At 41.7% G+C, this 26,848-nt stretch overlaps 2 protein-coding genes across 2 annotated transcripts in view; one reads left to right on the top strand and one right to left on the bottom strand.

Annotated features, from left to right (window-relative positions):
* Positions 1 to 20,765, bottom strand: part of snd1 (staphylococcal nuclease and tudor domain containing 1) — an 82,635-nt gene extending 61,870 nt beyond the window's left edge. Inside the window, exons 1-11 of the mRNA XM_088989256.1 lie at positions 20,559 to 20,765; positions 18,988 to 19,137; positions 17,855 to 17,975; positions 17,684 to 17,765; positions 16,806 to 16,966; positions 15,814 to 15,905; positions 15,270 to 15,428; positions 14,864 to 14,970; positions 14,630 to 14,720; positions 10,938 to 11,042; positions 5,711 to 5,812 (exon numbers count right to left, since the gene is read on the bottom strand). Of these exons, the coding sequence (XP_088845382.1) occupies positions 5,711 to 5,812; positions 10,938 to 11,042; positions 14,630 to 14,720; positions 14,864 to 14,970; positions 15,270 to 15,428; positions 15,814 to 15,905; positions 16,806 to 16,966; positions 17,684 to 17,765; positions 17,855 to 17,975; positions 18,988 to 19,137; positions 20,559 to 20,633 (1,245 nt within the window). The 5' untranslated portion in view covers positions 20,634 to 20,765. The remainder of the gene's footprint in view (positions 1 to 5,710; positions 5,813 to 10,937; positions 11,043 to 14,629; positions 14,721 to 14,863; positions 14,971 to 15,269; positions 15,429 to 15,813; positions 15,906 to 16,805; positions 16,967 to 17,683; positions 17,766 to 17,854; positions 17,976 to 18,987; positions 19,138 to 20,558) is intronic.
* Positions 20,766 to 23,279: 2,514 nt separating this feature from the next.
* pax4 (paired box 4) lies at positions 23,280 to 26,832 on the top strand. The gene is made up of 10 exons (XM_088989147.1): positions 23,280 to 23,872; positions 23,951 to 24,081; positions 24,322 to 24,537; positions 24,616 to 24,700; positions 25,412 to 25,522; positions 25,598 to 25,680; positions 25,789 to 25,837; positions 25,899 to 25,942; positions 26,011 to 26,068; positions 26,698 to 26,832. Exons 1-10 carry the CDS (start codon positions 23,785 to 23,787, stop codon positions 26,811 to 26,813), a joined length of 981 nt encoding a protein of 326 aa, XP_088845273.1. The 5' UTR covers positions 23,280 to 23,784; the 3' UTR covers positions 26,814 to 26,832.
* Positions 26,833 to 26,848: the final 16 nt, after the last annotated feature.

Genomic DNA, 26,848 nt, shown 5'->3' with positions numbered 1-26,848 from the left:
AGTGCCATTTTTTTCTAGGTTTGTTTCTTTGTTTTCTTTGTTTTCTGTTAAGTTCCACTGTGGCGTCACTAATGAAATGTTTCTTCAGTCGAGCACAACAGCTCATACCGCAGTAATGAACTCATTATGCTTCATTTTGGACCTTGGCTGATGGGTATGGAAGGTACTAAAAAAATATGTAAAAAATCATGATTAAAAAAAAAAAACGGCGGAAGGGGGTGTGTGTGGGGGAGCAACTATGAGGGTCACTTGTGTAATTGTGCATTTTCAGCAATAAAATCCTGAAAAAGGGGTACTAAAAAAACAATTTAGAGCTTGCATGTGGATAAAGAGCCCTTGGACCGGCGGCCATTGTGACCATGCAAATAAGCCGGCCATCTTTTTTTAATTATTATTATTATTTTTTTAACGTCATGAATTCATTTAACCTCACAGACATCCTCCGATGCCTCGTAGCCTAAACGTGCTCCGGCGCTTTCATGAGAGTGGCATTAAAATGTGAGGCAATTAAAAAAAACAAAAAAGGCTTTCTATGTTGTATCCGTCCGTCGGCTTGGCCTGGAATTTAAATGGTCGCACGTGGCCAAGCATGTTTAATTGAAAGGGAGACAAAAAACAAAGACAAATAAACAAAGATCTTTTCATGAAGGATGCATATAATGAGGTAATTAAAAAGGAGGGTGCAAATGATATAAAAGTTGCGAGGCGTATTACGAGCCAAGGCGAGGGGGAAAGCGGCACATTTGCTACGCTAGCTGTCTGTTAAAAAGGGATACCAAAAGAAATCTTTTTGGGTGCACTTTTGTGCCCTTTTGCAATGACTAAAACTACCAAAATTATCAGGGAGGCATCCAAAATGGTAGCGACAATGAAAGGTTAGCATATAGATTAATCACCTGCTTTTTGATCTAGGTTCACATGAAGAAGAAAGGAGCGTATGTGGTATTGCCGCGGCTTGGAATTGAAGCGGATTTACATGAGAAAGGAGATGTGAGACAATATCTCTTTTCGTCAATGGATGCTACAGCTTCGTGTTAGCTTTCAACATTTTAGCCTGTAACAGACGTGCACATTTCACCATGACATCCCAGATACACTGGTGAAAAGGACGCTTTGATCCGCTCCTCTTTTATCGAGCGCATTGAGTTAACTCCTATGAAATGCGATCAAGAAATCAAGCTACCTTGCCCAATGTTTGCAATGGGACATTTTTTAACTCATTCACTGCCATTCCTCGAGTGGGCTACGTGTGAATTCATGGCGCGATTGAACCTGTAGCCTCATCTTTTCGGGTGCATCATTTCGCCACGTCGGCGTGTGGCGGTAGCGCCGCTAATGCGGCTACGCAGAACATGAGGCACTTTTGAGTGCGCAGGATTATCCGAATGTGCTCAAGCCTGATAAGTGGCTTAATGCAACATCTTCGTTGAATGGGTTTTTTTAATGTTTATTTATTTTATTTTATTTCATTTTTTTTGCTGTTGCTGCTGAAACTGAGACTTGGGTCTACATAACAAGCACTTACAAAGTTAGCCAAACGGATCGTGCAGTAATATATGGATTATATCTACAAACTATCAGAATTGTATGACATCACAATTGGTGGGGCCACCGAAGAGGGACTTGCAAAAAAAAACGTGGTGAATGCACGTTTACGTCAGAGATAATAATAATAATAATAATAATAATAATAATAATAATAATAATAATAATAATAATAATAATAATAATAAATTTCATTTATAAGCGCCTTTCAAAACTCGCAAGGTCACTTTACAGTCAATTTTTCTGTGGGTGAGCAGCGGTAGCCACACGCGCCCGCGTTCACTCACCCTGGAAGTAACTCAAATAGATAGCAAGCTAGCTAGCGAATAGATAGTAAGATAAAGATAGGTAGAAAGGTGGCTCGAATGATCGCTAGATAAAGGTAGCTAAAGATAGCTAGAACGATAGCTAGCTAAAGATAGCGAGAAAGATACAGTGTCCGTTATCACAACTACAAGACAGGCTAAGAAGACATAATCCCTTTTTTTGTTTTGCGCCAATTTGTTAGCATTTGATCGCATTTGTTAGCATTTGTTAGCCATTTCCCCCCTGAATGGTTGTTTTTCCTCAGTTACTCAAATAGATAGAAAGCTAGCTAGCTAATAGATAGCTAACAGCCAGCAAGCTACATAGCTAATAGATGAATAAATGAATACACAAACACTGGCGTGTTGAAGTCACTTCGCGCTACTTAGGAGCCTTCCCACTACGCTTCAGATTTTTTTCCCTTCCCTCCGACGATAAAATAGACTAATCATCGTCAGAAATCAAAAACCACATGTAGCTGAAAGGAAAATTGAATATGCAAATGGTACGTGACTGATAAGAGATGAAAATCACACCGGTTTCTCTTTCAGGGGATGATGAATGGAAGCTTTAATGGCGGGCGAGCGAGCGCCGCCTTTATTCTGCCCGGCGCGGCGTGGTAGCTTTGAGCTTTAGCGGGGGCCCGCTAGTCGTGCTTTTAATGCTGAGTAATTTCCCCCAGGGGAAGGGGGTGTGCCTTGTTTTCTCCCATGCTAAGTTTAACACAGGTAAAGGGGGAGAGAGGGGGGGGTAAGATGTGTCCGCTGTTGATTTTGCGCCCCCCCTAGAAGGTGACTCGGGCGCAACGCAAAGAGGTCAAAGCTAATTATCTCGGGTTATAAAAATAGTTTGGGCGCATAGCCTGACTAATGCCGCGTGGCGAAGCTTTAGCGCTTGAGAGACAAGACAGCGTGACGGCAAGTGGGTCGACTCAACTCCCCAAAACGCAAAGCGAGCGCCGGCGTTAGCGAGCGGCGCTCGCTTCCCCACCTCCGCGACGCAAATCCCAAGTAGGTCAAGGTAGCGCAGATGAACACCAAAGCCTCCAGATGGGGTGAAGTCGTTACGCTGGAAAATAAACACGCTTCTCCCCCCAAAAAACGGCGAAGGGATGGTTTAATCCAAACTAATTCTTTCTCGCTCGCTAAGGCCACCGAGGAGGCTGCCACCTTCAAAACGATTCCTTTTTTTTGTTGTTTCGCAGAATTCCATGTCAAACGAAGCTAACAGCCCGTTTCCACAAAAATAATTCCACAAAATATGCTAGCGATAGCGGTCCCATAAAAACAAAGTCATTAATGCTAACTGTTCAAACTAGCCTCAACACGCATATTTCTTAACTCATTCGCTGCCATTCCCGAATTTATTCGTGAACTGAAAAGTCTCACGTGAAGCGCCTTTCCTGAATTTGTTGGGTTTTGGGTGCCGATAAAGCGCTGGTCAGACCTCTGGCAATGTTTTCCTCCCTTCAACAAAGGGGCAGCATTTGCCTTTTCGTCCATGTCATGTTCTGCACTGAGTCACAAACTGCCCATCTGTCACATGGTGTTCCGCAGGGCTCAATTTTGGGACCAATGTTATTCTCACTATACCTGCTTTCACTTTGTTACAGCTTCAGATGTTGTTAAAGTGTTATATAAATCAATATGTGTATCTATTGTATTTTGTACACTGGCCCCTATTTCAAGCTCAGATAACTCCAGGGTCATATAACTTAGGAATTAACTTTTTTTTTTCTGATGAAAGAAGAAAGTCTAAAGTTTATTGCGCTAAATTGAATGTTTATCTCGTCCTAAAACTCAAGATTCTGTGCATCCATGAATTCGAGTGACAATGACAAAAACCCTGACACTGTACAGGACTTATTTTTACACGTCCTCTGGCAGTGAATGAGTTAAAATGGGGGCAAAATGACAACGCGCAATTAGCTTTAACGTGAGCTCTTTAAGCGATTGATTTAGCCAGTTTTCAGTTACACAACACGGGGGAAAAAATAATAATAATAAAATAACAATACACTCGAAGGCAACTCGATGTGTTGTTTACGTCCAGTAGGCAACACATCATAGTTACAGGTTGTTGTTTTTTTGGGTCTTTTCACACCTTTAAAAGCAAATTAGTTCTACCTCACCCACACACGTACTTGTTATTCCTCGATGAACAAAACTAAATAATCATTGTTCAAAATGAAGATGACTGAGATGACAGATGAAAAAAACGGAATCAAATAATGAATGAACGGAAGTTACCGCAAGATAAACGGCGGCGCCGTGCGGGTGTTGCGGCGACGCTATTCAAACAGCGGTCGGTTCAAGTGCTCTTTAGCTCAGTGGTGTCGGCAGCGGCGGCGTGCTGGGGAGTAAGGTCTACTAGCCCGGCAGATCAATAGACTCAAGAGGGGGAAATCAACATTGCTTGTTTGAAAGAGCACAGCGGGGTCAATGGCGAGCACCCCCCCTGCCCCCAGAGCGACGAGTACTTACGATTAACACAATGACCTGATTGCGACTTTCAGACTTGGGATGGGGGGGGGGGGGGGGGGCACAATTTCCTTTTACGAAAGTACAACGAACACAATTGAGATTTAAAGTGTAACAGCAAACTGGTAGAAAGAGTACAAAACTGGCAGAAAATGGCGGCGAGATAAAAATGGTACATAATCGGGTGCGACTGAAACGGAGCAAAAGACACTTGGAAGTCATTTTTTTTGGGAGAGTGACAATTTGGAAAGGAGACGAAAGCGCTGCATTTTTGGATGGCGGTAGGGGGATATACGCGCGTGGGTTTAAAATGGTTCTTTTTGAGGACATAGGGATTTCAAAATGGCAGTCGGAGCTTCCTCCGGGGGGTGCGTGGGAGTCGGCGTAAAATGGTGGCGGTATAAAAAATATGACATTTAGAGGCTAAATCCACTGCAATGGGAAATATTGATCAAAAAGAGGTGCGTTACAAACCGGCGGGGTGCGCTTGCCGCGCGGCTTATAGGTTTTGGGGGAAATGCTCAGAAGGCACAATGAACACTTGTGAGTCAACTTTAACTTTTCCATATGGAGATATTTTCCTAAAATGGCGGCTCCAAATCCTTTTGTAGAGTTTTGGGCATTTATCCCTCATCCTCTCGTGGTGCCATCTTCAAGTAAAAAAAACTAAACTAAACTAAATATTGTACTAGCTAGATAGCTAATGGATAGCTAATAGATAGCTATCGAGCTAGATAGCTAGCTAGATAGTTATCTATTAGCTATCTATTGGCGATCTATTTGCTAGCTAGGTAGCTTTCTATATATTTGAGTGACTTCTGCGTTGAGTGAACGCTGGCACGTGTGGCTGCTGCTGATCACCTGCAGAATACTTGTTTGAAAGGCGCTTATAAATGAAATGTATTTATTATTATTATTATTATTATTATTATTATTATTATTATTATTGTTCGTAGTAGTAGTAGTATTATAACTATAACTATTATAATTCTTTTTATTTTTATTTTTGTTCTTTTTCTTCTTCCTCTTCTTTTTCTTCTTCGTCTTCTTCTTATTCATCTTCTTTGTCTTCTTTTTCTTGTTCTTGATCTTTTTCTTCTCCGTCTTTTTCTTCTTCATCTTTTTCTTCTTCGTCTTCTTTTTCTTGTTCTTTTTTTTCTTCGTCTTCTTCTTCGTCTTCTCTTTCTTTTTCTTCTTCTTCTTCCCTCAGGTGGTGCGCGGGTGCACAAATGTGATTTGGTATGAAAATGACATGTATAGACCAAATAGGGAAGGGGGAGGTATGTGTGGTGCGACGACAAAGTGTAGCGACGACAAACAAATAGGTTGTGTCACCGGAAGGAGGTGCGCCAGCTGCGTTGACATTTTCAACAATTCACCTTTTTGCCGATCAGCTTCTTCCTGAGGAACTCGCGGGCTTCGAACATGTAGGGGATGTCGTAGAGCGGACGGAATCGCTTGTCACGGTCCTTGTTCTTCTCCTGAGTGGAATAAGAGGAGGGAAGGGGTGGGAGGGGGGCGGGGTGATTGAAGAGAATATGGAGAATAGTAAATTCAACTGCGCACATGCTCACATAAACAACTGGCAACAAAACAATTGCCCATACTGTGACACAAGCGCCGCAAATAGAAGCCATTTGCATTTTGGAAAAAAAGAGGCTAAGAAAGGAGACGAATGCTCCCGTCGACTGGCAGCTGTTCTTTATCGGAGAGGCGGGATTTAAAAATGATATTTCGGTATAGAAAATAATCTCGTCGGAATGATGATGATGAACAAGACATTAACTCATTCGCTGCCATTCCCAAATTTATTTGGAAATTGAAAAGCGTGACGTGGAGCGCCATTCCCCAATTTGTTTGGGTGCTGTCAGCAATCTATCGATTTGTTTATTTATTTGTGTATTTATTTAGTTATTTTTCGTATGTATGTATTTATTTGTTTATTCACATGCCACCGGGAACGTTGGAATGAACACGCGAGCCTTTGGGTAATTTGTGGTTGCCTTTCCTTCATCAGGGAACGAACGGCAAGCGCAACGATATGAAAGCCTCAAATAACTTAATGTGTCAATAAAAGGAGCGAATGATGAGCTCCGCCGAGGAAGCGCGCAGCTCTCTCGTCAGCGTCGGGTTTTATTTGTTTTTAATATCCTCTTCACCGTTTTGGGTTTTCATTTCACTTTTAATACATGTTTATTTCGTACTTTTATCGCGCTTTAATAAAATCCCGTACGTTGGAGATGAAATATTTATTCGGGAAATCTGGGTCGAGGGCGTTTTAAAACCCAAGCAGGTTGGATGGTGGGAAAATAGTCAATAGTCTACTTTCATAAAATGTTTTATTTGAACTTTCATGGACCTGGTTTTACATTCCTTTCATTTATATATTGATAAAAGTCTATGCGCTATTACGAGTTACATTTTTCCCCCTAATTATTCTAGGAATTGATCTTAAAAGGACAATTTCATGTTGATGTTCTGCAGTAAATAATATTTCAGCATTAATATTCAACTTGACTGATTGAAAAGTTCACTTAAAATGGCCGAAATTAAAAGGGTCGATTTGACCCGGTGCATTCAATTACTGGCGGGTTGACAAAAGGAGCTGGTTTTGAACATATCTGACTTGAAATAAAAACTATTATTTTTTTAGGCCAGTGCGTTTTAATTCTGGCCTTCCACAGCGAGAACGCCAAACACGGAACGCCAAACACGCAGCTAACTTCACCAGGAAAGTAAAAAAAGATGGAGGGGGGGGTCTAAAGAATCATTTCTGGACTAATAAGCTGTTTTGCGGCAGAAAGGCGGCAGTGTCACCCAAGGGCTGTAAATGTCAGCACTTTAAGCCAATTAAATGCAGGGAGGCAGAGATGCGAGGGGTGAGGGAGGGGGGAACAAAAGGTGGCACTTCTCCATCTTTTAGAAGGTTAATGGCGAGCGGCGCAACAGGCTTGCAGGCGGCGGCGGAAGACATGGTAGAAGGAGGAGATATATATGAAATGTCATAGGTGAAGCAGCATTTGCCTCATCGTGGCGGCACTGGTGATTCTTGGTGTTATTTGTATTTTTTTATAAGTCACACCAATAATACAAATTAACAAAAAATAAAATTAATATTTTGATAATTAAAATATTTTGATAATTATTTTTTTAATATATATATATATAAATAATTGTAATTATGAAAATATGTATTTTAATTATTAACATATTATTTAATTTTGTAATAAAAATATTGTTTATTTATTTAGATTTTAAAATTAAAATAAATACATTATTTAAGAATAATAATAATAACAATTATTAAACATAATAAATATTAAATAAAAAAAATGTTAATAATTAAAATAAATAAATTGTATTATGTATGCATAACTAATTGTAATTTAGGTGTTACTTAATATTATGTGAGGTGCTAAATCATATTTTAATAATTAAAATAAATAAATTGTATAATAAAATAATAATAATAATAAATATATGATGAAGCAGCATTTGCCTCATCATGGCGATGCTGGTGATTGTTTGTTACTTTTTATGTTTTTTTAGTAAACCCCAAACTAAAAAATACTGCAATGAAATAATATTTTAATAAATAATAAAATAAATAAATAATACTTATATATTTTTGGGGAAATAACACCCAAAATAAAAATTATCACCAAAAATCACCAGTGTCTCCACCATGAGCCAAATGCTGCTTCACCGATGACATTTCACCCTCTCTCAATACCATAAAAATAATAATAATTACAAAATACAAGAAGAATAGCAGCGATCATTTCTGCCCTTCAATAACAAGCCCACACAGGAGCTAAAAGTGACATGGGTGACGCAGTGAAATTCCCGTGACGCAAACCAAGTCTGAGCGCATCACCCGTAAACTGCACTAAAGGCGCCCGGGGAAAGGAAAAGGGGAGGCCGGCAGGGGAGCGCGGCGGCGGCAGGGGCGGCGTCACGGCGCGTGTCTCAAAGCGTGACCCAGTAACAGCGGTTTGCGCTGGCTGTCCCGCAGGGGGAAGTTCTTGTTCTATTTGGGGTCAATTCCCTTCGTCCCAAATTAGCCGCCGCCGCCGCTGCTGCTCGGGAACGGTGTCGGACTCCCGCGGAGAGGCGCCACGCAGGTTGGATGCTCAGAGGCGGACGTAAGAGTTGGAGGAAGGGGGTGGGATGTGACGTTTCGACGATTTTGGGCCTTTGGATATGAACGGACGAATAAAGGCGCTCAGCCTCTGTATAAACAAGTCAAGGTGGTGGCCATCTTGCATTGCCATTCGCTCCTAACTTTGCAACATTAACATCCGGTGGTGGCCATTTTGCGTTGCAATTCACCAAGGGCCACTAACTTTGACAACATTAACATCCCCGCAGCTTTTTTGACATTATTTGTCAATGCGGCAACGCCTGCGTGCGTCATGCTCAAGAACTAACGTTACAATAACAATAGAAAGATAGCCATAATAGCTGCAAAAACGTACAAAAGTCCAACACGACAGTGTGCCATTTCAAAGTGAAGTATCCATCCCATTAGCGTGCATGGCATTGTCAGCTAACGCTAACGGGCAGTGACAACAACAGCAATAAAAATAAATTAATAATGTGCACCAGTGACTCAGGACTTGGGGAGCTCCCACTACACCCCCACCCCTTTTGCCGCCTCATTCAGTGTCATCTTCGTCCTAAATTAAGAGGTCAAGACATGTCACGCCGGGCTGGGGGGTGCGCTAGGGTCGCACACATGTCGTGGCAGGATGCTGGGAGAGTGTGGAGGAGAGTACGGAGGGGGGGGAGAGCTTTTCGGGCAAAAAAAATAGAACAAAATTGGCGTCGTTGCTTTGCATTTCGCTGTCTATTGAGCAAAAACATATTCACGATCCGTTTGCAAGACTTGTGCTTGTATACGTTTACATTTTTTTAAGCCGATTAGCATCAACGTTACGATCCACAAAGCAAACAATTGCTTCAAATGTTCGATTTCGAAGCGTTCTGGCGATTCAAACGAAGTGGATACAAACGTGGCACTTTTTACAAAGTGCCTCCGAAAGGCTAATTGGGGTCCGGCGTTATAGATTCACGGATAAGGGGAGACCCTGAATGCACTCGATGCGTCGTTTAAGCCGAGGCGGCGGCGGTCTGGGAAGAAACAGCAGAGGAAATAATAATAATAAGGTGTGCTCCATCCAACGATGCAGTACATCCGCAACCCTCCTTTTGAAAGCTCACGGGTACAAAAAGCGGCATGCAAGCGAGTGGGCAACGGCTAACAATGAGTCACTTTGTGCGACACTGATGTCGCTCTTCACTACTCTGCCGCTATGAGTAAACCAACCCCCCACCCCAGAAAATAAATAAAGGGGAGGTGGGTGAGAACGGGAATGAGACTCTTGCAACTACCATGGCGGTAATAGTATGAGGAAGCCCTGTATTAGTCTCAGAACAATTACTGCAATCATCGCCGGATGATTCACCTTGTGAAAGCGCGCACGTAACAACACAAGCACACCCGCATAATACCTCAAAAGTATACAACAACAAATATACGTATGTGTAAGCTCTCAGTCGCACAGGAGTGGTCCATCGATGAAAAGGTTTCTTCAGCCGTCATCTGTACTTCTGTGAAGGTGTCGGATGTTTGGGTCCTCCTCCGAAAAGCTTCGTCAGCGAACTAAAATTGTGCTGGTAGCTCTGGCCCTATATATATATATATATATATATATATATATATATATATATATATATATATATATATATATATATATATCCCTAATGGACAGATGCTAGACAATGTGCAACCAGCACAATTTTAGTTCGCTGACAAAGCTTTTTGGATGTGGAGCGAAACGTCTGAAGCCTTCGAATAAGTACAGATGACGGCGGAAGAAACCTTTTCATCGATTCACCAAATATACAAAAACGGACCTACACCAAGTCAAAATGCTTTGAGATCAAAACGTCGGATGAATTCATAGGCGACGAGCTAAGGCGGAGTCGACGCTAACAAATACACTAACCAGTATGCTAACGCTATTACCTTGCCGTCAAAGTTGGGGAACGGTTACGGGTGACAAATCGGGATCGACCATGTAAACGTCGCCCGTTTCGATGAGATATCGGGTGCACTGCTGCCATGGCGACCGCCAGCCGAAGCAAGTGGACGGCGACCGGCGAGTTCAATGAATCACCGCGTTGGTGCGTGAGATGCAATGCGGTGATTCACGGAAAGGAACTCCACAAATAAGTCAGATCACACTATAATTGTTATTGGCAAGAGGCATTTCAATTTTTTTTATATTATTTTTTTGCGGGCCCTTTTATTGACACATTTATTTTTTTATTTTTTTAAGCTAGAGTAGCCTGGAAACCAAGGTTGCCATGTGAGGTAACCAATCAGTGTGCATATAAGTTAGTTTTCATCTTAAGCTTCGCCTCGCTCTCTGCAATGCTGCAAACATTGGGCGTGTGCCAGCAACAGAGCCCCGAGGAGAGCCGGGGGGGTGCCACGAAGATTTCTCACGGTCGTTTTTGGACAACTTATCCTTATGCGTATGTTTTTTGTTGTTTTTTTTTTCTTATGATATGGCAAAAATGTGTTTTTTTTCACTGTACCTCGCCTTCAATCCTGGGGGGTCGGATACTGGATAGGTGAATGGTCTTGTAGTCTCCCGAGTTCATCTTGACCACCATTGCGTCGGCGTTGAGAACCTGCATCACCTAAAAAAAAAAAAACACAATCAAGAAGTGCAAAATAAAACAGAGTGATTTAAGAAGCAACGGGGACATAGTCGGCGAAGTTTGAAGGACAGAGGACGCTGGCCGGGTGATCTGAGGAGAAGAGAAGGGGGAGATTTAAAACGCAAATAAGCTTTAAGGAGATTGGCCGGGGAGAACGTTACATTGCTGTCGGGAACCCGAGCGAGAGGATGGCCGTATTTCATAGAAAGATCTGCAGGTTTAGCTAAGGACGCACGCCGATTGGGGATCTGATTGCGTCGGCAAGCAAAAATAATTTACAGGTAGACATTTAATGCTTTAGAAACAAGCGCAGCGTAGCTTAGTGTTTGTCTTACAGATGGCGCGGCGACGCAATATCGCTTGTTAACCGCTTTGAAAAGAAAAAGAAACTAGCCAAGATCTTAGCTTCAAAGGCTAACTAACCTCTCAACGCTAACTAATGCTAAGGCTAACTAAACCCTCAATTCCCGACTCGATTAAAATGGTGGGGGAGAGGGGGGACGGGGGGGGGTTATGCAAAATTCCCGAGAAGAAAAGTAATCATTTAGTTGTGAATATCAACATAGTGTGTCAAAAATAATAAAAATAGTAAATGAATAAATTAGGAACCCACAATGACGGCCAAAAGTGCAACGCAAGGGGCTGGGTCAACTTTTTTCTTTTAATGTCGGACGTTGTCAATCTTAACTCATTCACTGCCAGACAATGTGCAAAAATGTGTCCACACTAGTGCCAGGGTTGTTGTCATTCACTCAAAATGCAGAACCCACTGAATATTGAGTTTAAGGACGACATAAACTTTCAATTCAGCGTAAAAAGCACAAGACTCTCTTCTTTCATCAGAAAAAAAGGTTAATTCTTAGAGTATAAGATGAAGCTTGAGCTTGAAATGGGGGCGGCTGTACAAAATACAATACATACATTTTTATAGCACTTTAGCAACAGCAGAAGCTGGAAAAAAGTACTAACGTGGACAAACGGCAAATTCTGCCCCCATGTAAAAGGGAAAAACATTGCCAGAGGTCTGACCAGTGCTTTATTGGCACCCCCCGCCGCAAGTAAAACAAAACTCGAACAAATTCGGGAATGGCGCTTCACGTCATGCATTACAATTCCCGAAGAAATTCAAGAACGGCAGTTTGCTGACGGTTAGCTTCATTTGTTTTTGTTTTTCCTTCCAGAAATGAGACCTGGGGGTGGGGGGGGGCACGAGCTCATCATACATCACGTGCTGATCAGCAAGCCTACACAAGGTCACCGGGCGGCCTGGCGCACATAAATAAGGCATTTAGCAGCTAATTAGAGATGGTGGAGCGTGATGCGAGGGCGGGGGGGGATCAACGCCCCAAATGGCGGGAGGAAAGATGGAGAATGACTTCGCGTCATCTGAGATGACAAAGATGGAGGAGGGAGAGGGGTATGGGGGGGGGGAACTTGGTGTGAGTCATGGCCTCAGTGGTGGGGCTTCTACAGGTGGCACTCTACTGCCCCCTACTGTACGCCGCTGTGAAAAACATCTGCAGTGGGGGAGCTTTTGTCAGTGGATAGCGGAGGTGGTGGGGAGGGGCTTATCATTCTCTGCATCAAAACTGCCCTGAAAGGTTGTCGCTACTTTTATCATTTTCACTCTGACCTTGGATTTTATATTTCTTTTATTTAAACCGGAGTAGCGGTAGGAATGTTGGGACATGGCCTACATTCAGTCCCGAATGGCGGTTGGAGGGAAGGGGTTATGGGGGGACTGTAGAACTGACTTGTGGGGATTGCACCTTCCCTGACCTGCCACTCTATCTCGCCGTCAGTCAAGTAATAGGAAGAGAAATGCCAGAAGGGAGAAGGAAACAGACGGTACATATTTGCAACATTATCTTAACTCATTCACTGCCATTTTCAAATGTATTTCGGAAATTGAAAATAGGACGTAGAACGCCATTCCAGAATTTGTTCGGGGATGGTTTTTTTTCATGCTTGTGTGCTGATAAAGCGCTGGTCATGGCCTCTGCCGATATTTTTTCCCCTTCCACAAGGGGGTAGCATTTCCCTTTTTTCCATATTAGCGCTTTGTTCCAGCTTCAGCACCGTGTAAACCAATATGTATCTACTGTATTGTGTCTTGTGTACAGGCGCCCCCATTTTATGCTCATATAACTCCAGAACCATATAATTTAGGAATTAACTCGTGAATAAAGCACTGGTCAGACCTCTGGCAATGTTATTCCCTTCCGCCAGAGGGTTGCTTTTGCCTTTTGTCCACATTGGTGCTTTGTTATATCTTGTTAAACTATGTTATATAAACCAATATGTATGTATTACATTGTATTTTGTGCAGCTGCCCCCATTTCAATCTTGCATAACTCCAGACCGATATGACTTAGGAATTAACTTTTTTTTTCTGATGAAAGAAGAGTCTAAGGTTCCTAACGCTGCATTGAATGTTTATGTCATCCTAAAACTCAATATTCTGTAGGTCCTGCAATTTGAGTGAAAATGACAAAAACCCTGGCACTGATTTTTGTACATCTTTTGGCAGTGAATGACTTAATGGTGAATTAATTCAATACAGTAACAAAATAGCAACAAAAGTCAGTAAACGTGTATTTTAAAACTGACTATGACGGATCTCCGCTGACTTTTCCCTGCGCAAAATATGCGCCGGCAAGCGCCGCCTTCACAATTTTATTTACTTATTTATTTTTTTTTGGGGGGGGATCTGAGAGACAATCTCAAATGTTTCATTCCAACACTCTTTGTGCGCATTCATTTAAAGCCGCCTCCCTTGATCGCTGGGCTTTTATGTAAGCCTCGGGCAAGCGGTGAAATTTAATCAGGATAGTAAAGAAAAAAACGTCCGGGGGGAGACTTTGGAGATGATTCATATTTTTCGACTCTGCTAGAGGGAGGGAGAGAAAAAACATGAATCCAGTGATGGTCTCACATTGACTGCGTTATCCAACAGACTCCATTTTAGGGAATATCCACTGAAAAGTAGGCAGGGAGGACATTTTCTTCCCCTGCCTACAAAGCCCTGGACAATAACCTCCAAAGCTAATATACGCCTTGCTTTCAGCAGATGAGCCAGCGATGTTGGGTCTAATTGGACTGGGGGGGGGGGGGGGGGGGGTTGTTCCAGGTGGTAGGCGGCCGTGGGGTCAGCTTGGATTCAGTTTTACGTTGGCGTTATTTGATAACTGGAAATCGCTGGGAGATGGAATCAATTAGCGACTTTGCAGGTGACTCCCAGAAGGCCGTATAAAGTACGGCTTATTGACAAAAGATAGTTTGCAGACATCCATTTTTTCCCTCCCAAAACTTCTGCTGTTGAAAAATCGATCGCTGTGATGCTGAGTCCACAATTGCATTCTTTGCGCGCAGATTCATTTCCTCCTGTTAAACTGTCTAGTCAGCTCATCAATTTCTACCCCTTCCCCCGCTTTAATTTTGTTTTTTCCATCATGAGCGCAGACGGCGTAATAAATTAAGCAATTCAACGTGATTATCGGGAGCCACGCTGTTGCGCAACCATCTAATGTAGCCGCTAACCCCGTTTACTTGAAGGCTTCGCTCACCTTAGCCACAAATTGTCTGTCCTTCTGGTCCAAATTAGCCGTGGGCGCCACGTAGTCCTTCCACATACGCACTTTACGCTCTTTAGCAGATCTGTGGACCAAAAATTAAAAAAACATGATCGAATAAAAGGCTATAAAAGGAGCCATGGTGACCTTAACGCCTTGCTTGTGTGAAGTGACCAAAAAACAAAGACCAAATATAGCGGCGAGCTTTAAAAAGAGTGTCCTGAGTACCGTTCAGCAGCTCGGAGTTTCTCTGCACCCTGCGTGTAGACCGCCATGGACCAGTCCACGCAACGGGCGAAACCTTCCTTGAGCAATAGTTCGGTGATGTTTCCATTCTGGGAAGAGGAGAAAAAAAATGGAATAATCGGCGCCGCCCTCGCCACTCTCGAGACCTCGCACGCTGCAAAAATCAAGAGGAAAATCCTACTGGACCCTCCACACCCTGCTCACCACCTTTTCCAGCGAGTAATCGATGCGCACCAAATCCAGCAGATATTTAAACAGCTTCTCCCCCCGTCGCCATTAACTCTCTCAACAGTAACCCATTTTTTTATGATGATACTAGTGCAGCATGTTCTACCGGAGACAAATTCCTTGTGTGTTCTACATACTTGGGCCACTAAATATGACTTACCGGGTGCAAGATGGTTCCAAGGATGACCTGGTTAGGGCAACTCTCCAGGATGATTTGCACGTCGCGCTGGAGCAGACGCGACTCGGTGAAGAACTTGGCCTCGGCGGCGAAAGGCTCGGGTGATTCGGTGCCGTCTGCTTCTCGCTTGAACGTGGGGCACTGGAGGGAGGGTGTTGAAAAATAGCAAAAGCAATTTTGGTGCGTCTGACTTCTGGGATGTCACGTTGTCGTGACAGCGGCACGTTAACGTCAGATATTCAAGTGGCAGATGAGTCGGATTATCTCAAATGGCGGACATCTTGGTAAAAAGAATAAAAAAATAAACATGCAGATTGATAGCCAAATGTTGCCAAGCGGATATGACAGCGCGGCGGAACAAATAGAGACAAACGAGCGACAGAAGTGCGCACTCTGTCTTTTATTGCCTCTTTTTTTTTGTTTTTTTTAGAGATACTGCATGTCATCCTATAACAAGTCTCAGACAATATCTTCCCATAACAAGCCCCCCTTTATGGATCAGTGAAGTGCATAGATACAATATTACCTTGACGCCAGACAGCATGACAGTGACCAAGTAGTAGTCCGGCAGCAGCAGGGCACGCACGACACTGCCGTCACGCACATGCTCGATGATGGCTGGGGGGGGGAGGCACAGCGGGGGGCAGTGCTACAAGTTATCTTGACAGATCATGTATTTTTTTATGACTGATTTGTGTGAAAAATAAATATAAATATAAAAAACAGAAATTAAATATATATATAGAGAGAGCGCGAGAGAGAGAGAAATATAAAAATATAAAAAATATATAAATATATATAAAACATAAAATATACATTACAATATATATAATAAATTGATATTGACAATGATGTGTTTGATTTTATAAAGTGTTAATGCCCAATGCAGTAACTATATATATATGATTGAACAAATTAAATCTACAGTATTGAATGAAAAATGGGCTATTATTATTATTAACCAAAAAATACATAATCAATATAATGATGTCTGTAAAAATTAACAATTTGAAAAAAAAACGTAAATTAGGCATGACAAGTTTTAAACATTAAAAGAAAAAAGAGCAACGGGCCACGTGTGTGAGGCTCGCTAATATTATCGCGCATGAATCAAAATGAACGGGACAATAAAGCCATTTTCTAAAACAGCGGCGCTAATAAGGGCGCTAAGCTAAAATGTGTTCGCTCTCGTGCTTAATGAGGCCTCGTGTTTGCATGCATTAAAAAGCTAGCAGGATGAGAGTCACCTGTGTGAAAGTCAATTTGCTCTTAAATGGCACTTTAACATTTGCAGCGGCATTTTTTTTTGCAAAGAAGGGGGAAAAAAAAAGTATGGAAGAGGCTCTTTTCTCCCTCATTAGATGCCCGCTTGCAAGCTCGTGAAATGAGCTGAGCGACCGTTAGCATCACCGAGTGCCACGTTTAACCTCTGAAGGTTGATCTGGCGATGCGCCATTACGACAAAACACCACTCATCCCTTCCCCGCGGCCGATCGCCCCAGTCGTCATGGCGCATACCGTTGATGGGCTTCTGGTGCAGTGAGTCCACAAAATGGCGCGGGTTCTCGATGGTGTACTTGAGGTCCCGGATGGTGTGCGCGCTGCTGCCTTCGCTCCACATTCCCTTTCTGGACGCTTTGGCGTGGTCTTCCAGATCGCACAGTCGGACCTGGTCCAGGCTGGAAGGAGAATTTGATTTTATTTGGTGCGCACTCACTTGTAAGGAACACAGGTTATGTCATAAAAGGAATAAAAACACACCCCAAAAATTAATTACATGGATTTTTTTGTAGGTTGAACGGAAGTGTACTGTTGGCTTGAAGCGCTTCGCATTTGGAGCCATTTGTGTTGCTAATCACCGCGGCCAAATTGGACCATTTACATGCACGGGCGATTCCAAAATGACCAGTGGTCATTTGCCCGAAAATGGCAGTCGGCTTTGCGAACACATGTTGGCATCGGCCGTCTGATGCCATCACCGTTATCGTAATTATCCGGTCATAACCATCAGTGGAAAAAAGTCACTCTGGGGAGGAGGGGATAGTCAGAGGTCACGTGACTGATGGACTCTGGGAGAATGGTGATCTGCTTTGAAAAGAGCGGCGTTGCTGCCCCTTTGTGGACGTTCCAGGTACTGTACCCAGTCTCACCGTCATGTTTGTTTATGTTTTTTTTTTGGTGCAATGACTCCTTCACTATTTTTTTTTTGGGTGGAAAGGGCGAAGTCGCAACAGTGCCCAACACACCATAATTGCCCGCCAGCTAGCGGCGGGCCAGAAGGAAGCAAATTACAAACCAGAGAAGCCGGTGCCGCCCGCGGTTATGCAACGCCGTGAAACAATCCAGGCAGCAGTTAAAAAGCTTTCATAACAAACGAGGGAGAACGAACGTCTTACTTGTTGCCCCGGACTCCTTCCCGCCGCACCGTCGCAAGACCCTCGGTCACCAGCGACTCGGCGATGTTCTCGCCCGTAATGTCTGCATAAGAAAAGAAAGACACCATTTTGTTTTCTTTTTCATTCTTTATAGCGTCCATTTTCTAACCGCCCGCTATTTTGCGCGCTAACCTTTTCCCAAGTAGACCATGCCGTACTCGCGGCCTAACGGGGTCTTGATCTCGACGGTGAAGCAAACCTCTTTGCCGATCAGCTTCTTGCGTAGGAACTCTCTGGCTTGGAAAGCCCACGGCTGCGACGGCGAGCCACAAAAGAGAATGTGAGGGGACGGGGAAGCTAATGCTAAGCGCTAAGACGTACAGAACCAAATATTTGTATTCCAATGAGTAAGGATGGAGTAATAAGACAATGGCGATACAACAACATGGAAATCGTTTACGGATGACATCAGCCATTAGATTTAATTTAAAAAAAATAAAAAGGGTTTAATTCAAGTGCCGTTAATTTTGTTTTCACTGATTTACTTTTATTTTATGCAGCGTCCTGTTTACTTTACTTTTTTATATTTATATTAATTTTGACATACTGTTTTATTACACCTTATTCAGCTACCACTGGTGATATTTTTTTTTTTACATTTTACAATTCAACCGATCAACTTCACTTTAATTAGTAGTACATATGTTTAGCTTTATGTCATTATTTTAATTCAACACCATGTTTCACTTTCATTGCACATTTATTAACTTTGATGATTAGTTCGTTTTTTTTATCATTTTAATTACAGTTCTTGTACATTATTTATTTACTTTTTTTTATATTTATGACAGTTTTGGTTCATTTTTACCTCGTGTTTTTATTGCACCTTATTTGGCTAACAGTGGTGGTATCATTGTTTTATTTTTTTAATTTTATAATTCCATTGATCAACTTCACTCAGCTTTGAATATTAGTAGACATTTTAGTAGTTATATTTCAATACTTTAATGCCACATGCTCCTGCATTTAAGTTTTTTTTTTCAGTTTCACTGCACACTGATTAACTTTTTCATATATTATTACATTATTATGTTTTTGTTGCATCACACAGTGACTTTGCTTTGTTACACTTTTTTTATTCGCAAATTAACTTTTTTTTCCACTTGGTTTCATTTAGTACATCTCCTTTGCAGTGAGAACGAATCGGAAGTCAACCGGCGTGGTTGACTTAAATAACGCAGCGCAAATTCCATTTTGCAAAACATTAGCCGCCAACGTCCCAAATCAAGGAAAAAAAACACACATGCACGCAGAAATCGACATACCTCGTCGGGGGTGTCCTTGGTATCGGGCTGACTCTGGGCGGCTCGTCGGGCCAAGGCGCCCGCTCGGATGTTGCTGAGATTAATTTGGCGCTCCGGAGGTGGACCGCCGCGAGGCTGACCTCGGACGATGATGGCGCACCCTGACAGCACCTGGAGAAAAAAAAAGCGGTAATGTCAACAAAAATGGTGACAGAAGATGGAAACAGAGGAGTACATATCTGCCCGTTGCTATGGCGACAACCAGTCTGAGCTTTTAAACGACGACGGGTGGCGTTTTAACGCTGATCTGTGCAAATAACGTATCTGGGGTGGGCTGTTGATCTAAGATGATGGGAGATAACTGCTGCACGAATCAGTACATTAAAACAAAATAAATAAACAAACCACTACAAATAAAATGCTGTCTTGTGCTGTGTTTCAGAATGTTCTCAGCCTCAAAGGGAAGTTGACTTTTTACGCCATCATCTAGGTGGCAACCTCACCTATTTTAAATTAGCAGTTTCTTTGTCTTTGCTTTATTGGATTGGATTGGATTGGATATGCCTTTATTAGTCTCACAGTGGAGAAATTTACAATGACAATTTTATGACAATATATAAGTTGTGTGATATTACCAAACAAGTGAAGAACTCTATAAAAAAGCATATTTGCAAATAACCGCAATGGTGGAATAAATGAAGGGGAAAATCAACAAATAAAATTACCTGCTCTAAAGAACATGAACTGTTGACAAAATTCAGTCATTGTTAAATCTCAGTCTGTTGATTTAGTATGTGTCAAACAAGGCTTTATAAATACACCGTTTGTAGTTAACTGGTGTGACATAATATCCTTCCTGGGCGCTTTTCCAATTCTTTTTAACACGAAATAAAAGTGTGTATGTGTGGCAGTAAGTGTATTTTGGAGATGGGGGCTTGATAACAGTAGCTACGTGTCAGTCTTGTGGACGGGGCCAGCTATGGGGGAGGGTCCGAACACACGAACCAAACAGTGGAAAAAAATACATTGAAAACATTGACAGACGACTAAAATTATAGAACATGTAACCGCTGAGATTTTAAACAACTAACAAGCAAACGTGGACAACTCTTGCCAGGCGACAAGGTTCAAAGTTCAGCCCCGGTCGTTCGAGTCCACACACTGCAAGCAGAAGCCCCTTTGCTCGCCCCTCCAGGTAGCCGCTAGCTAGCTAACTAGCTGGAAAATCTCAGATCTGTTGCGGTTCGTGCAAAAGCACGCAGCGAGAGTCATTCACTTTCCGGTTTGAAACCCCCCCCAAACAAGGGGCGTCCAATGTTGTCTGTCACTCGCCACGTCGCGTGTTTACAAGTTGAGAATCACTTCACGCCTGCTCCAAACGTCATTTGACAACAGATAGCACCTAGCTAATATTAGCTAATGGCTCCAGCGCACTTGTGATAACAAACACAGACAGAATCGACGTTGAATACACTTTTCTTCCCTGACGTCACGGTTGGAACGTAAATGTTATTCCACTGTGTCCGAGTCGCGGAAGGGAAGCTAGCTAGTTAGCTAGCTAGCTAGCACCCACACATGAGGGGGTCTCTTACCATCTTAACTATCCCTCGCTGCAGCCCAGCGGAGGGAGCGGAAGCTGCCTGAGCAGGAGCCGAAACAGATGCCATGTCCAGCGGTTTAGTAGCTTGCGTCTCGCCGAAAAACAGAGAGGGGTAATCCGGGAAAAGGAAACTGGAACTGCTCTACAGAAAGCCAGGAGAGAAAAGGCTGGTTCGTTGGTCAACACACACGTCGTACCGGAAGGAGATTGTGTCGTTCACTCACACAAACACGTGACCTCTCGAACCAAGCTACTTCCGGTCCGGAATGCATTGTAGTCAATGGGGAAGAATCAGGGCAGCGGAAGGAAAAGGAATGAAGCACTTCCGGGATAGTACGTGGGCCACGTCAGCAACGATGGAAACGATGGTTAATTTCTTATTTTATTTTAGATCAATCATTTTTATTATTATCTTTTGAATATGTAATCATAAGTCAAGATATGTAATTTTTATCTTGACAAATGTTATTTTATTTTATTTGTGTCAATGTGACGTCGGGGGCGTGGTTTCTTCACTGGCAGCTTAAACAGACATCCGTCGTTCACGTAGTCAAAAACTACATACTGTATTGTTGATATGAAATACAGTTTATAATAATTATAATTTGGCCCTATTCCAACATTTTTATTTCGTCATTTACATGACATTTTACAGCTCTTTTCTTCTATAGATATTGGATCACTGGGTTGCTAGTGCCACAACGTGGTAACTCCCCCGAACTACATTTGTAAAACAATGTTTTTGTTTTTATTTTATTTTTTTGTACAAACCGTTATACTCTTGCATACTTGCTGTCAAATGCTGTCAAAGTTATACAACCCCGATGTGCAAATTGTATTCAATAACTTAGAATATGCATAACAGGCAAAGGGTGACGAATTAAAAACATACACAAACATAAAATACACTCTTAGGTTTGCGTTCTATTTTGGTTTCTGGATTTTTTTAATTCGATATACACAAAATCATGACTAGTGGCCTCTAACAGCAAAATTAACGCCGTATATAAAGCTATATAACGAGATGGTGGTTTCAAATGTAAAGCTAGAACAGTAAGTAGCGAAAGAGTTAAAATCGCATTAATAATTACAATATGAATCATGCATGTACACGAGAGCACCATGAGTACTTAATATGAACTTTTGCTGTGTTTTTTTTGTGTGTGCAAGTAATAAACTTGTAAAAAAAACAAATCCTAATAAGATCATTGCTACGTTTAGATGATTTTAACGTTTGTTTAGATTGTGACACATCGAGAGCAAAAAGTCTTGGAACAATGTAGCGAACAAGTGCAATAAATGTCATTTCTTGACATTTACAGCTAGTGTGAACGAGCGTTATCGGCCACTAAAGAGTCAAATGCCGAAAAAAACAAACGTTTATTAAAATTAGGCAATCCATGTTACGTGCTTGATGTAAAAGCTCATCGTAGATTTAGATAAACACAATGTACGACCCAAGGATCGTTTCAATTGCGAATTTGTGTTCGTGTTTCAAGTTAAAAAGGAAATACTTTTCTTTTTACGCACAGTCGTCCTTTGGTGACGCGCATCGGCGTGCTTCCCTGCACCTTTTACGCGGACGATTTGCCTTCATTTCCCGTCGTTTCCGTGACACAATCCACGCGGAATTACGTTTGGAACGGCACTGCACGCCTCATCCAATTCCATTTTGGGGTAGTGGTAGGAGCGGGGGCTACATAGGAGCCCCTCAAAGTCGAACAATCCAAAGCCGAGATGAAATTTACGCACAGGCGAGGCGCATGTTTCCAAATCAAACAGCGTTTGTGAGATACTGCGTGCGCATCCGCGACGCAATAAAAGTTAATAAATCAACGACAATCCAAAAAAAATGGCAGACCACATTAGGGGGCGAGCTGGTTGGCAAGGAGATCCAAACTGGCTTGAATCCATTCCATGCACACACACGGAGTGCGTGTGTGTGTCCACTCACAGGTGGTTAATGTATAATTTGTGCCATATGGCTCTTTAAAAAAATCGCGTACTTCCATCTGTGTGGACCCAACTAATGATATTCAATTAGTCACCAAACAAGACAAGGCTTTCCAAAGTCTCGCGTTTTTGGTCTACCCCCCTGTCCACGCACAGACATCCATGGACTAATATTTGCTTGTCAAATATTTCCCTTGGGGGACGTTTACAACACATTTTATCTAGCGGGCAGCATAAGGTAACATCTGTGAGGGTGATTTTGGACCCCCCCCCAGCATGCGAGGTGCCCTCGTGCGTTGGTTGGCCCCGATTTGTTGACGTTCCCAAGGGGAGAATGTAATAAAGAACAACCACAGGGATATATTTACGAGTGATCAAAAGCACTTTACCATATGGCACTCGTCCTTGGGCCACTTTTCCAAATGTTTGCTTTATAGATGTGCTTCATCATCTTCGCACACTTGAACGCAGCACCTGGGGAAAAGGATGTGAAGGTCATGTGATGTACCACCCCTGAAGACGGAGGTGAACATTTTAGAATGTTGAAATGCTGGAAGATGGCGTTTTCTGCCTTTGCGCGAGTCATATATAGCGAGGTGGGTCGTTTTTCCAATTTACGTGAAGGCATCATTTGCGCATTAGACGACAGGTAAATATCGTCATTGTTTTTGTGTCACATTTTCATAATGCAGAATAGATTTTTTTTAATAGAACAGGCCGTATGTAGTTTTTATTCACATAATTGTACAATGTCCCTGGTTAAAAAAAACAAATAAAAAGAAAAGAGAATGGTTCAGTCATTTTTGTCAATCAAAATACTGTACATATTTCGTCATATTGAACCCATGAAAGAGATTAGAAATGTGCATTTGTAGTGTCAAATAATATGTTAGCTCATATATACAAAAAAACGTCCCAAAAAATGCTCTAGGAATGGAGTTCAACTTTCAAAGTAAATACGGTGAAGAGGCATGGTGCCGTTATGCCGCATAAAGCACAGGTCATGCTGAATAAAAGTAGATGACAATGAAGTTAATCACACATGACACACTGAAGATTTGTAATTTACATGAGAACATTCCAATAAATCCAAGTAGAAAAGTGACATTTGTATACATTGTGTGTGACGTGTCATTTTTATTGATTTTTTTGATCATTTGAACCCCCACTAGTGAGCATTTAATCTAATATATACCCCCCCCCCCTCCCCAATCCTTGATTGAAATAGCCAATATTGACATTTCAGGCGCAACGAGGAGCTATAAATGAGCCGAGGAAACGTCAACGTCGCCCACAAGTCACTTGGACCACGAACCAGGATGTGCGGGACACATTTAGAAGAGGCAAATCAAGGTTGATGATAGTTTTGGTGTGGTTTTGAGAAAGTGGTTTTTACGAGGGTGTTGACGGTTGCTTTTGTTTTCCGAACAGGAGGTGGAAGCGTCAATCAACTGGGTGGGATGTTCCTCAATGGTCGACCTCTCCCGGACTCTAAAAGAAGGAAAATGGTGGAACTGGCCTCGGAGGGGGTGCGACCAAGTCAAATCTCTCGGATTCTGCGGGTATTTATTTGGAACAGGGGTTGTAATGGTTTGGGATATTTCACTGCAGTCAGTTTTACATTCATTTGGGCAATTTTGTTTGAAATGGTTTCATTTTTTTTGACTTGAAGAATGATTTTGTGAGCACAATATGGAGTCTCTCACTACTAGCTTAGTTAGCTTTTCACAATGAAAGCCCAAAGTTGGGTCACCTATGAATTATTTTGCCCAAATTTAGAGAAAGTGCATTTTTTTCCCTAGGTTTCTACAGGCTGCGTGAGTAAAATCTTAAACCGCTACCGCCTCACCGGCCTCGTCCAACCCAAAACGATCGGCGGGAGTCGTCCGCGTCTTCTTAGGCCTGCTGTCGTCGCCGCCATTGTAAAGCATAAGCGGGACAATCCGTCCATTTTTGCATGGGAGATCAGGAAAAGTCTGCTGGCTGCCAGAAGCTGCAAGGCCTCTAGAGTTCCTAGCGTAAGTTACTTTTTTCACTTCCAATTTGAAAGACATTTACATGAATTTTAAAGTGTTTTTTTTTTTTTGGTTTTGAAGGTGTCGTCCATAAATCGGATTTTAAGGAGGCTACCTTTGGATCATGAACCATGGAGTGGCAACACACAGCAGAGGGCGGAACACTGTAAGTTGTTACCACAGTAACATTTTATTTTATTTAAAGTATGTATAATATGTATAATGTATTTTTTTATTTTAAATTCAGATTAATCATTTTCTTAGATCAATCAGGTTTGTCAATATATAGATATTTTTAATGTTTTTTTTCTGTATACATATATATTTATTATTTCATCTAATTTTAGTATTTATTAATATAATGTTAAATACTTTTTTACATATATTTTTTGTTAATTTTCATATACATGAAGTCTTTGTCAAATGCATGATAGAAAAATGTACCAAGTAGTGTAAAGTAAGGTAAAGTAAAATTCTCAAATGACGGTTTGACCATTCTTCTTTTATCTAGATGGACGATCAGAAATCCAGAAATAATAATTTTTAATCATAAAAATAATGCTAATACCATTTAAATGAACGCCGGTATGAATTGATAAAAATAAAAAAAAGAAAATTAAAAAAATATATATTTTATTGCTTGTTAGCATTATAATTATAAGCTTTTTTTAAGTAATTTCATTTAATTTTCAGTACGTTGATAAATATGTGTTTAATTTAAGTTTTGCTTATTTTATTAATTAGTTACCACAAACAACAGCGTATGATGAATTACATTTGGGGGGTAAAAGTGTAATTTGTCGCCGTCTCGTGGCATTCATTGGTAATTACAGTACAGTATCATCAATTCCCCATTTGTTTACCTAACGTTTGGTAGGTTTTTACACCACCAAAGAAGAAGAAGAATCCAGTCCAGCAAATCCCAAAGGTGCCCACCAGAGAATCCGGACCACCTTCACGCCCGAGCAGAGTCAAGTCTTGGAAGAAGGTGACAATTAATGACGAAATTAGACAGGAATAATAATAATAATAACACCTCTAATTTATGCCGTTTGTATTGTAGAATTTTCACACAGCCCATATGCTGACTTGTACACCAGAGAGAAACTCTCAACCCAGATCCGACTTCCTGAGGACACTATCAAGGTTCCAGTCAAGTCATTAATGACAATACAATACAATACACGTGGATTTATATAGCGCTTTAACAACAGCAATTCCCCAAAATTGAACTTGATGTGTCTCCGCTAAAAGGTGTGGTTCTCAAACAGACGCGCCAAATGGAGGAGGAAAGTCCAACAAAGTAAGTTTGTTGAATGGCAACATATATTTATGGTGGTACTAAAGTATTTTGTCCTTCTCAGCTGCCGTATGTCCCAATGTGCAAAGGAGCACCCAAACTCTACAGGTATTAATTTCCCAAAAATAAACTGTTGCTAGTTATGCTAATATTTACGCCTTTTAATATGCTTGCAGATGGCGGCTGGGCCATCGTATTATAGCGAATACCCGTTTTTTCCTGGCGGTGACGCAGGTTTGTCAAGTTTACTCAAATTTTCAAGCCCATTTAAAAATATGACAGATTGAATATAACAGGACAGTAGCGTAGTCATCCTAAGTGTTCATTGAACATAAGACATGTTTCAGTCCTAAAAATTAAAAAAAGCATGTGGAAAAAAAAAACAGTCATCTGTAGCATCGTCAACCTAAGTGTTCATTGAATATAAGACATGTTTTAGTCCTAAAAAAAATAAAATAAAAAAAAGAATATGAAAAAAATTAATAGCTGCTTCTGGCCTATGCAATATGGCCACTGGAGGGCAGTATAATAGCATGCAAAGTACTTTCCAAACTTCAAATGTTATCATAATAATAATACATTTCAATTATAAGCGCCTTTCAAAACTCACAAGGTAACTTTACAGTCACATTTAACATTTTTCTGTGTGTGAGCAGTGGCAGCCACACGCGCCAGCGTTCACTCAACCCGGAATAACTCAAATAAAATGATTACAATACCCGTATAAAAGTTATAGTGCACGTTACGCGATCACCACTGATATGCTATCTGTTAGCCTGTCTATGTAATTTCCAATTGCAAATTAGCATGGTGCTACAAGGTGCCACTAACCTCACATTTTTTGTCGTGAAACCCGTCATCAGGTTTTGGATGGTCCACGTGCATCTCCGGGGTCAACAGCAGAGTGGGCTTCAACTTTAATTCTCCCGAGATGAACCACTATCGGCGTAGTGCAGCACAAAATCAGGCTTGGGTTTAAGTTGGAGCGCCACCTACAGGAAGAACATAGATCAC

Source organism: Hippocampus bargibanti, linkage group LG22 (genome assembly GCF_051943395.1).
Source record: "Hippocampus bargibanti isolate YZ-2025 linkage group LG22, ASM5194339v1, whole genome shotgun sequence".
Classification (NCBI taxonomy): domain Eukaryota; kingdom Metazoa; phylum Chordata; class Actinopteri; order Syngnathiformes; family Syngnathidae; genus Hippocampus; species Hippocampus bargibanti.
Note: the sequence above shows the minus strand (reverse complement) of the source record. Positions and strands in the feature narration are given on the sequence as shown.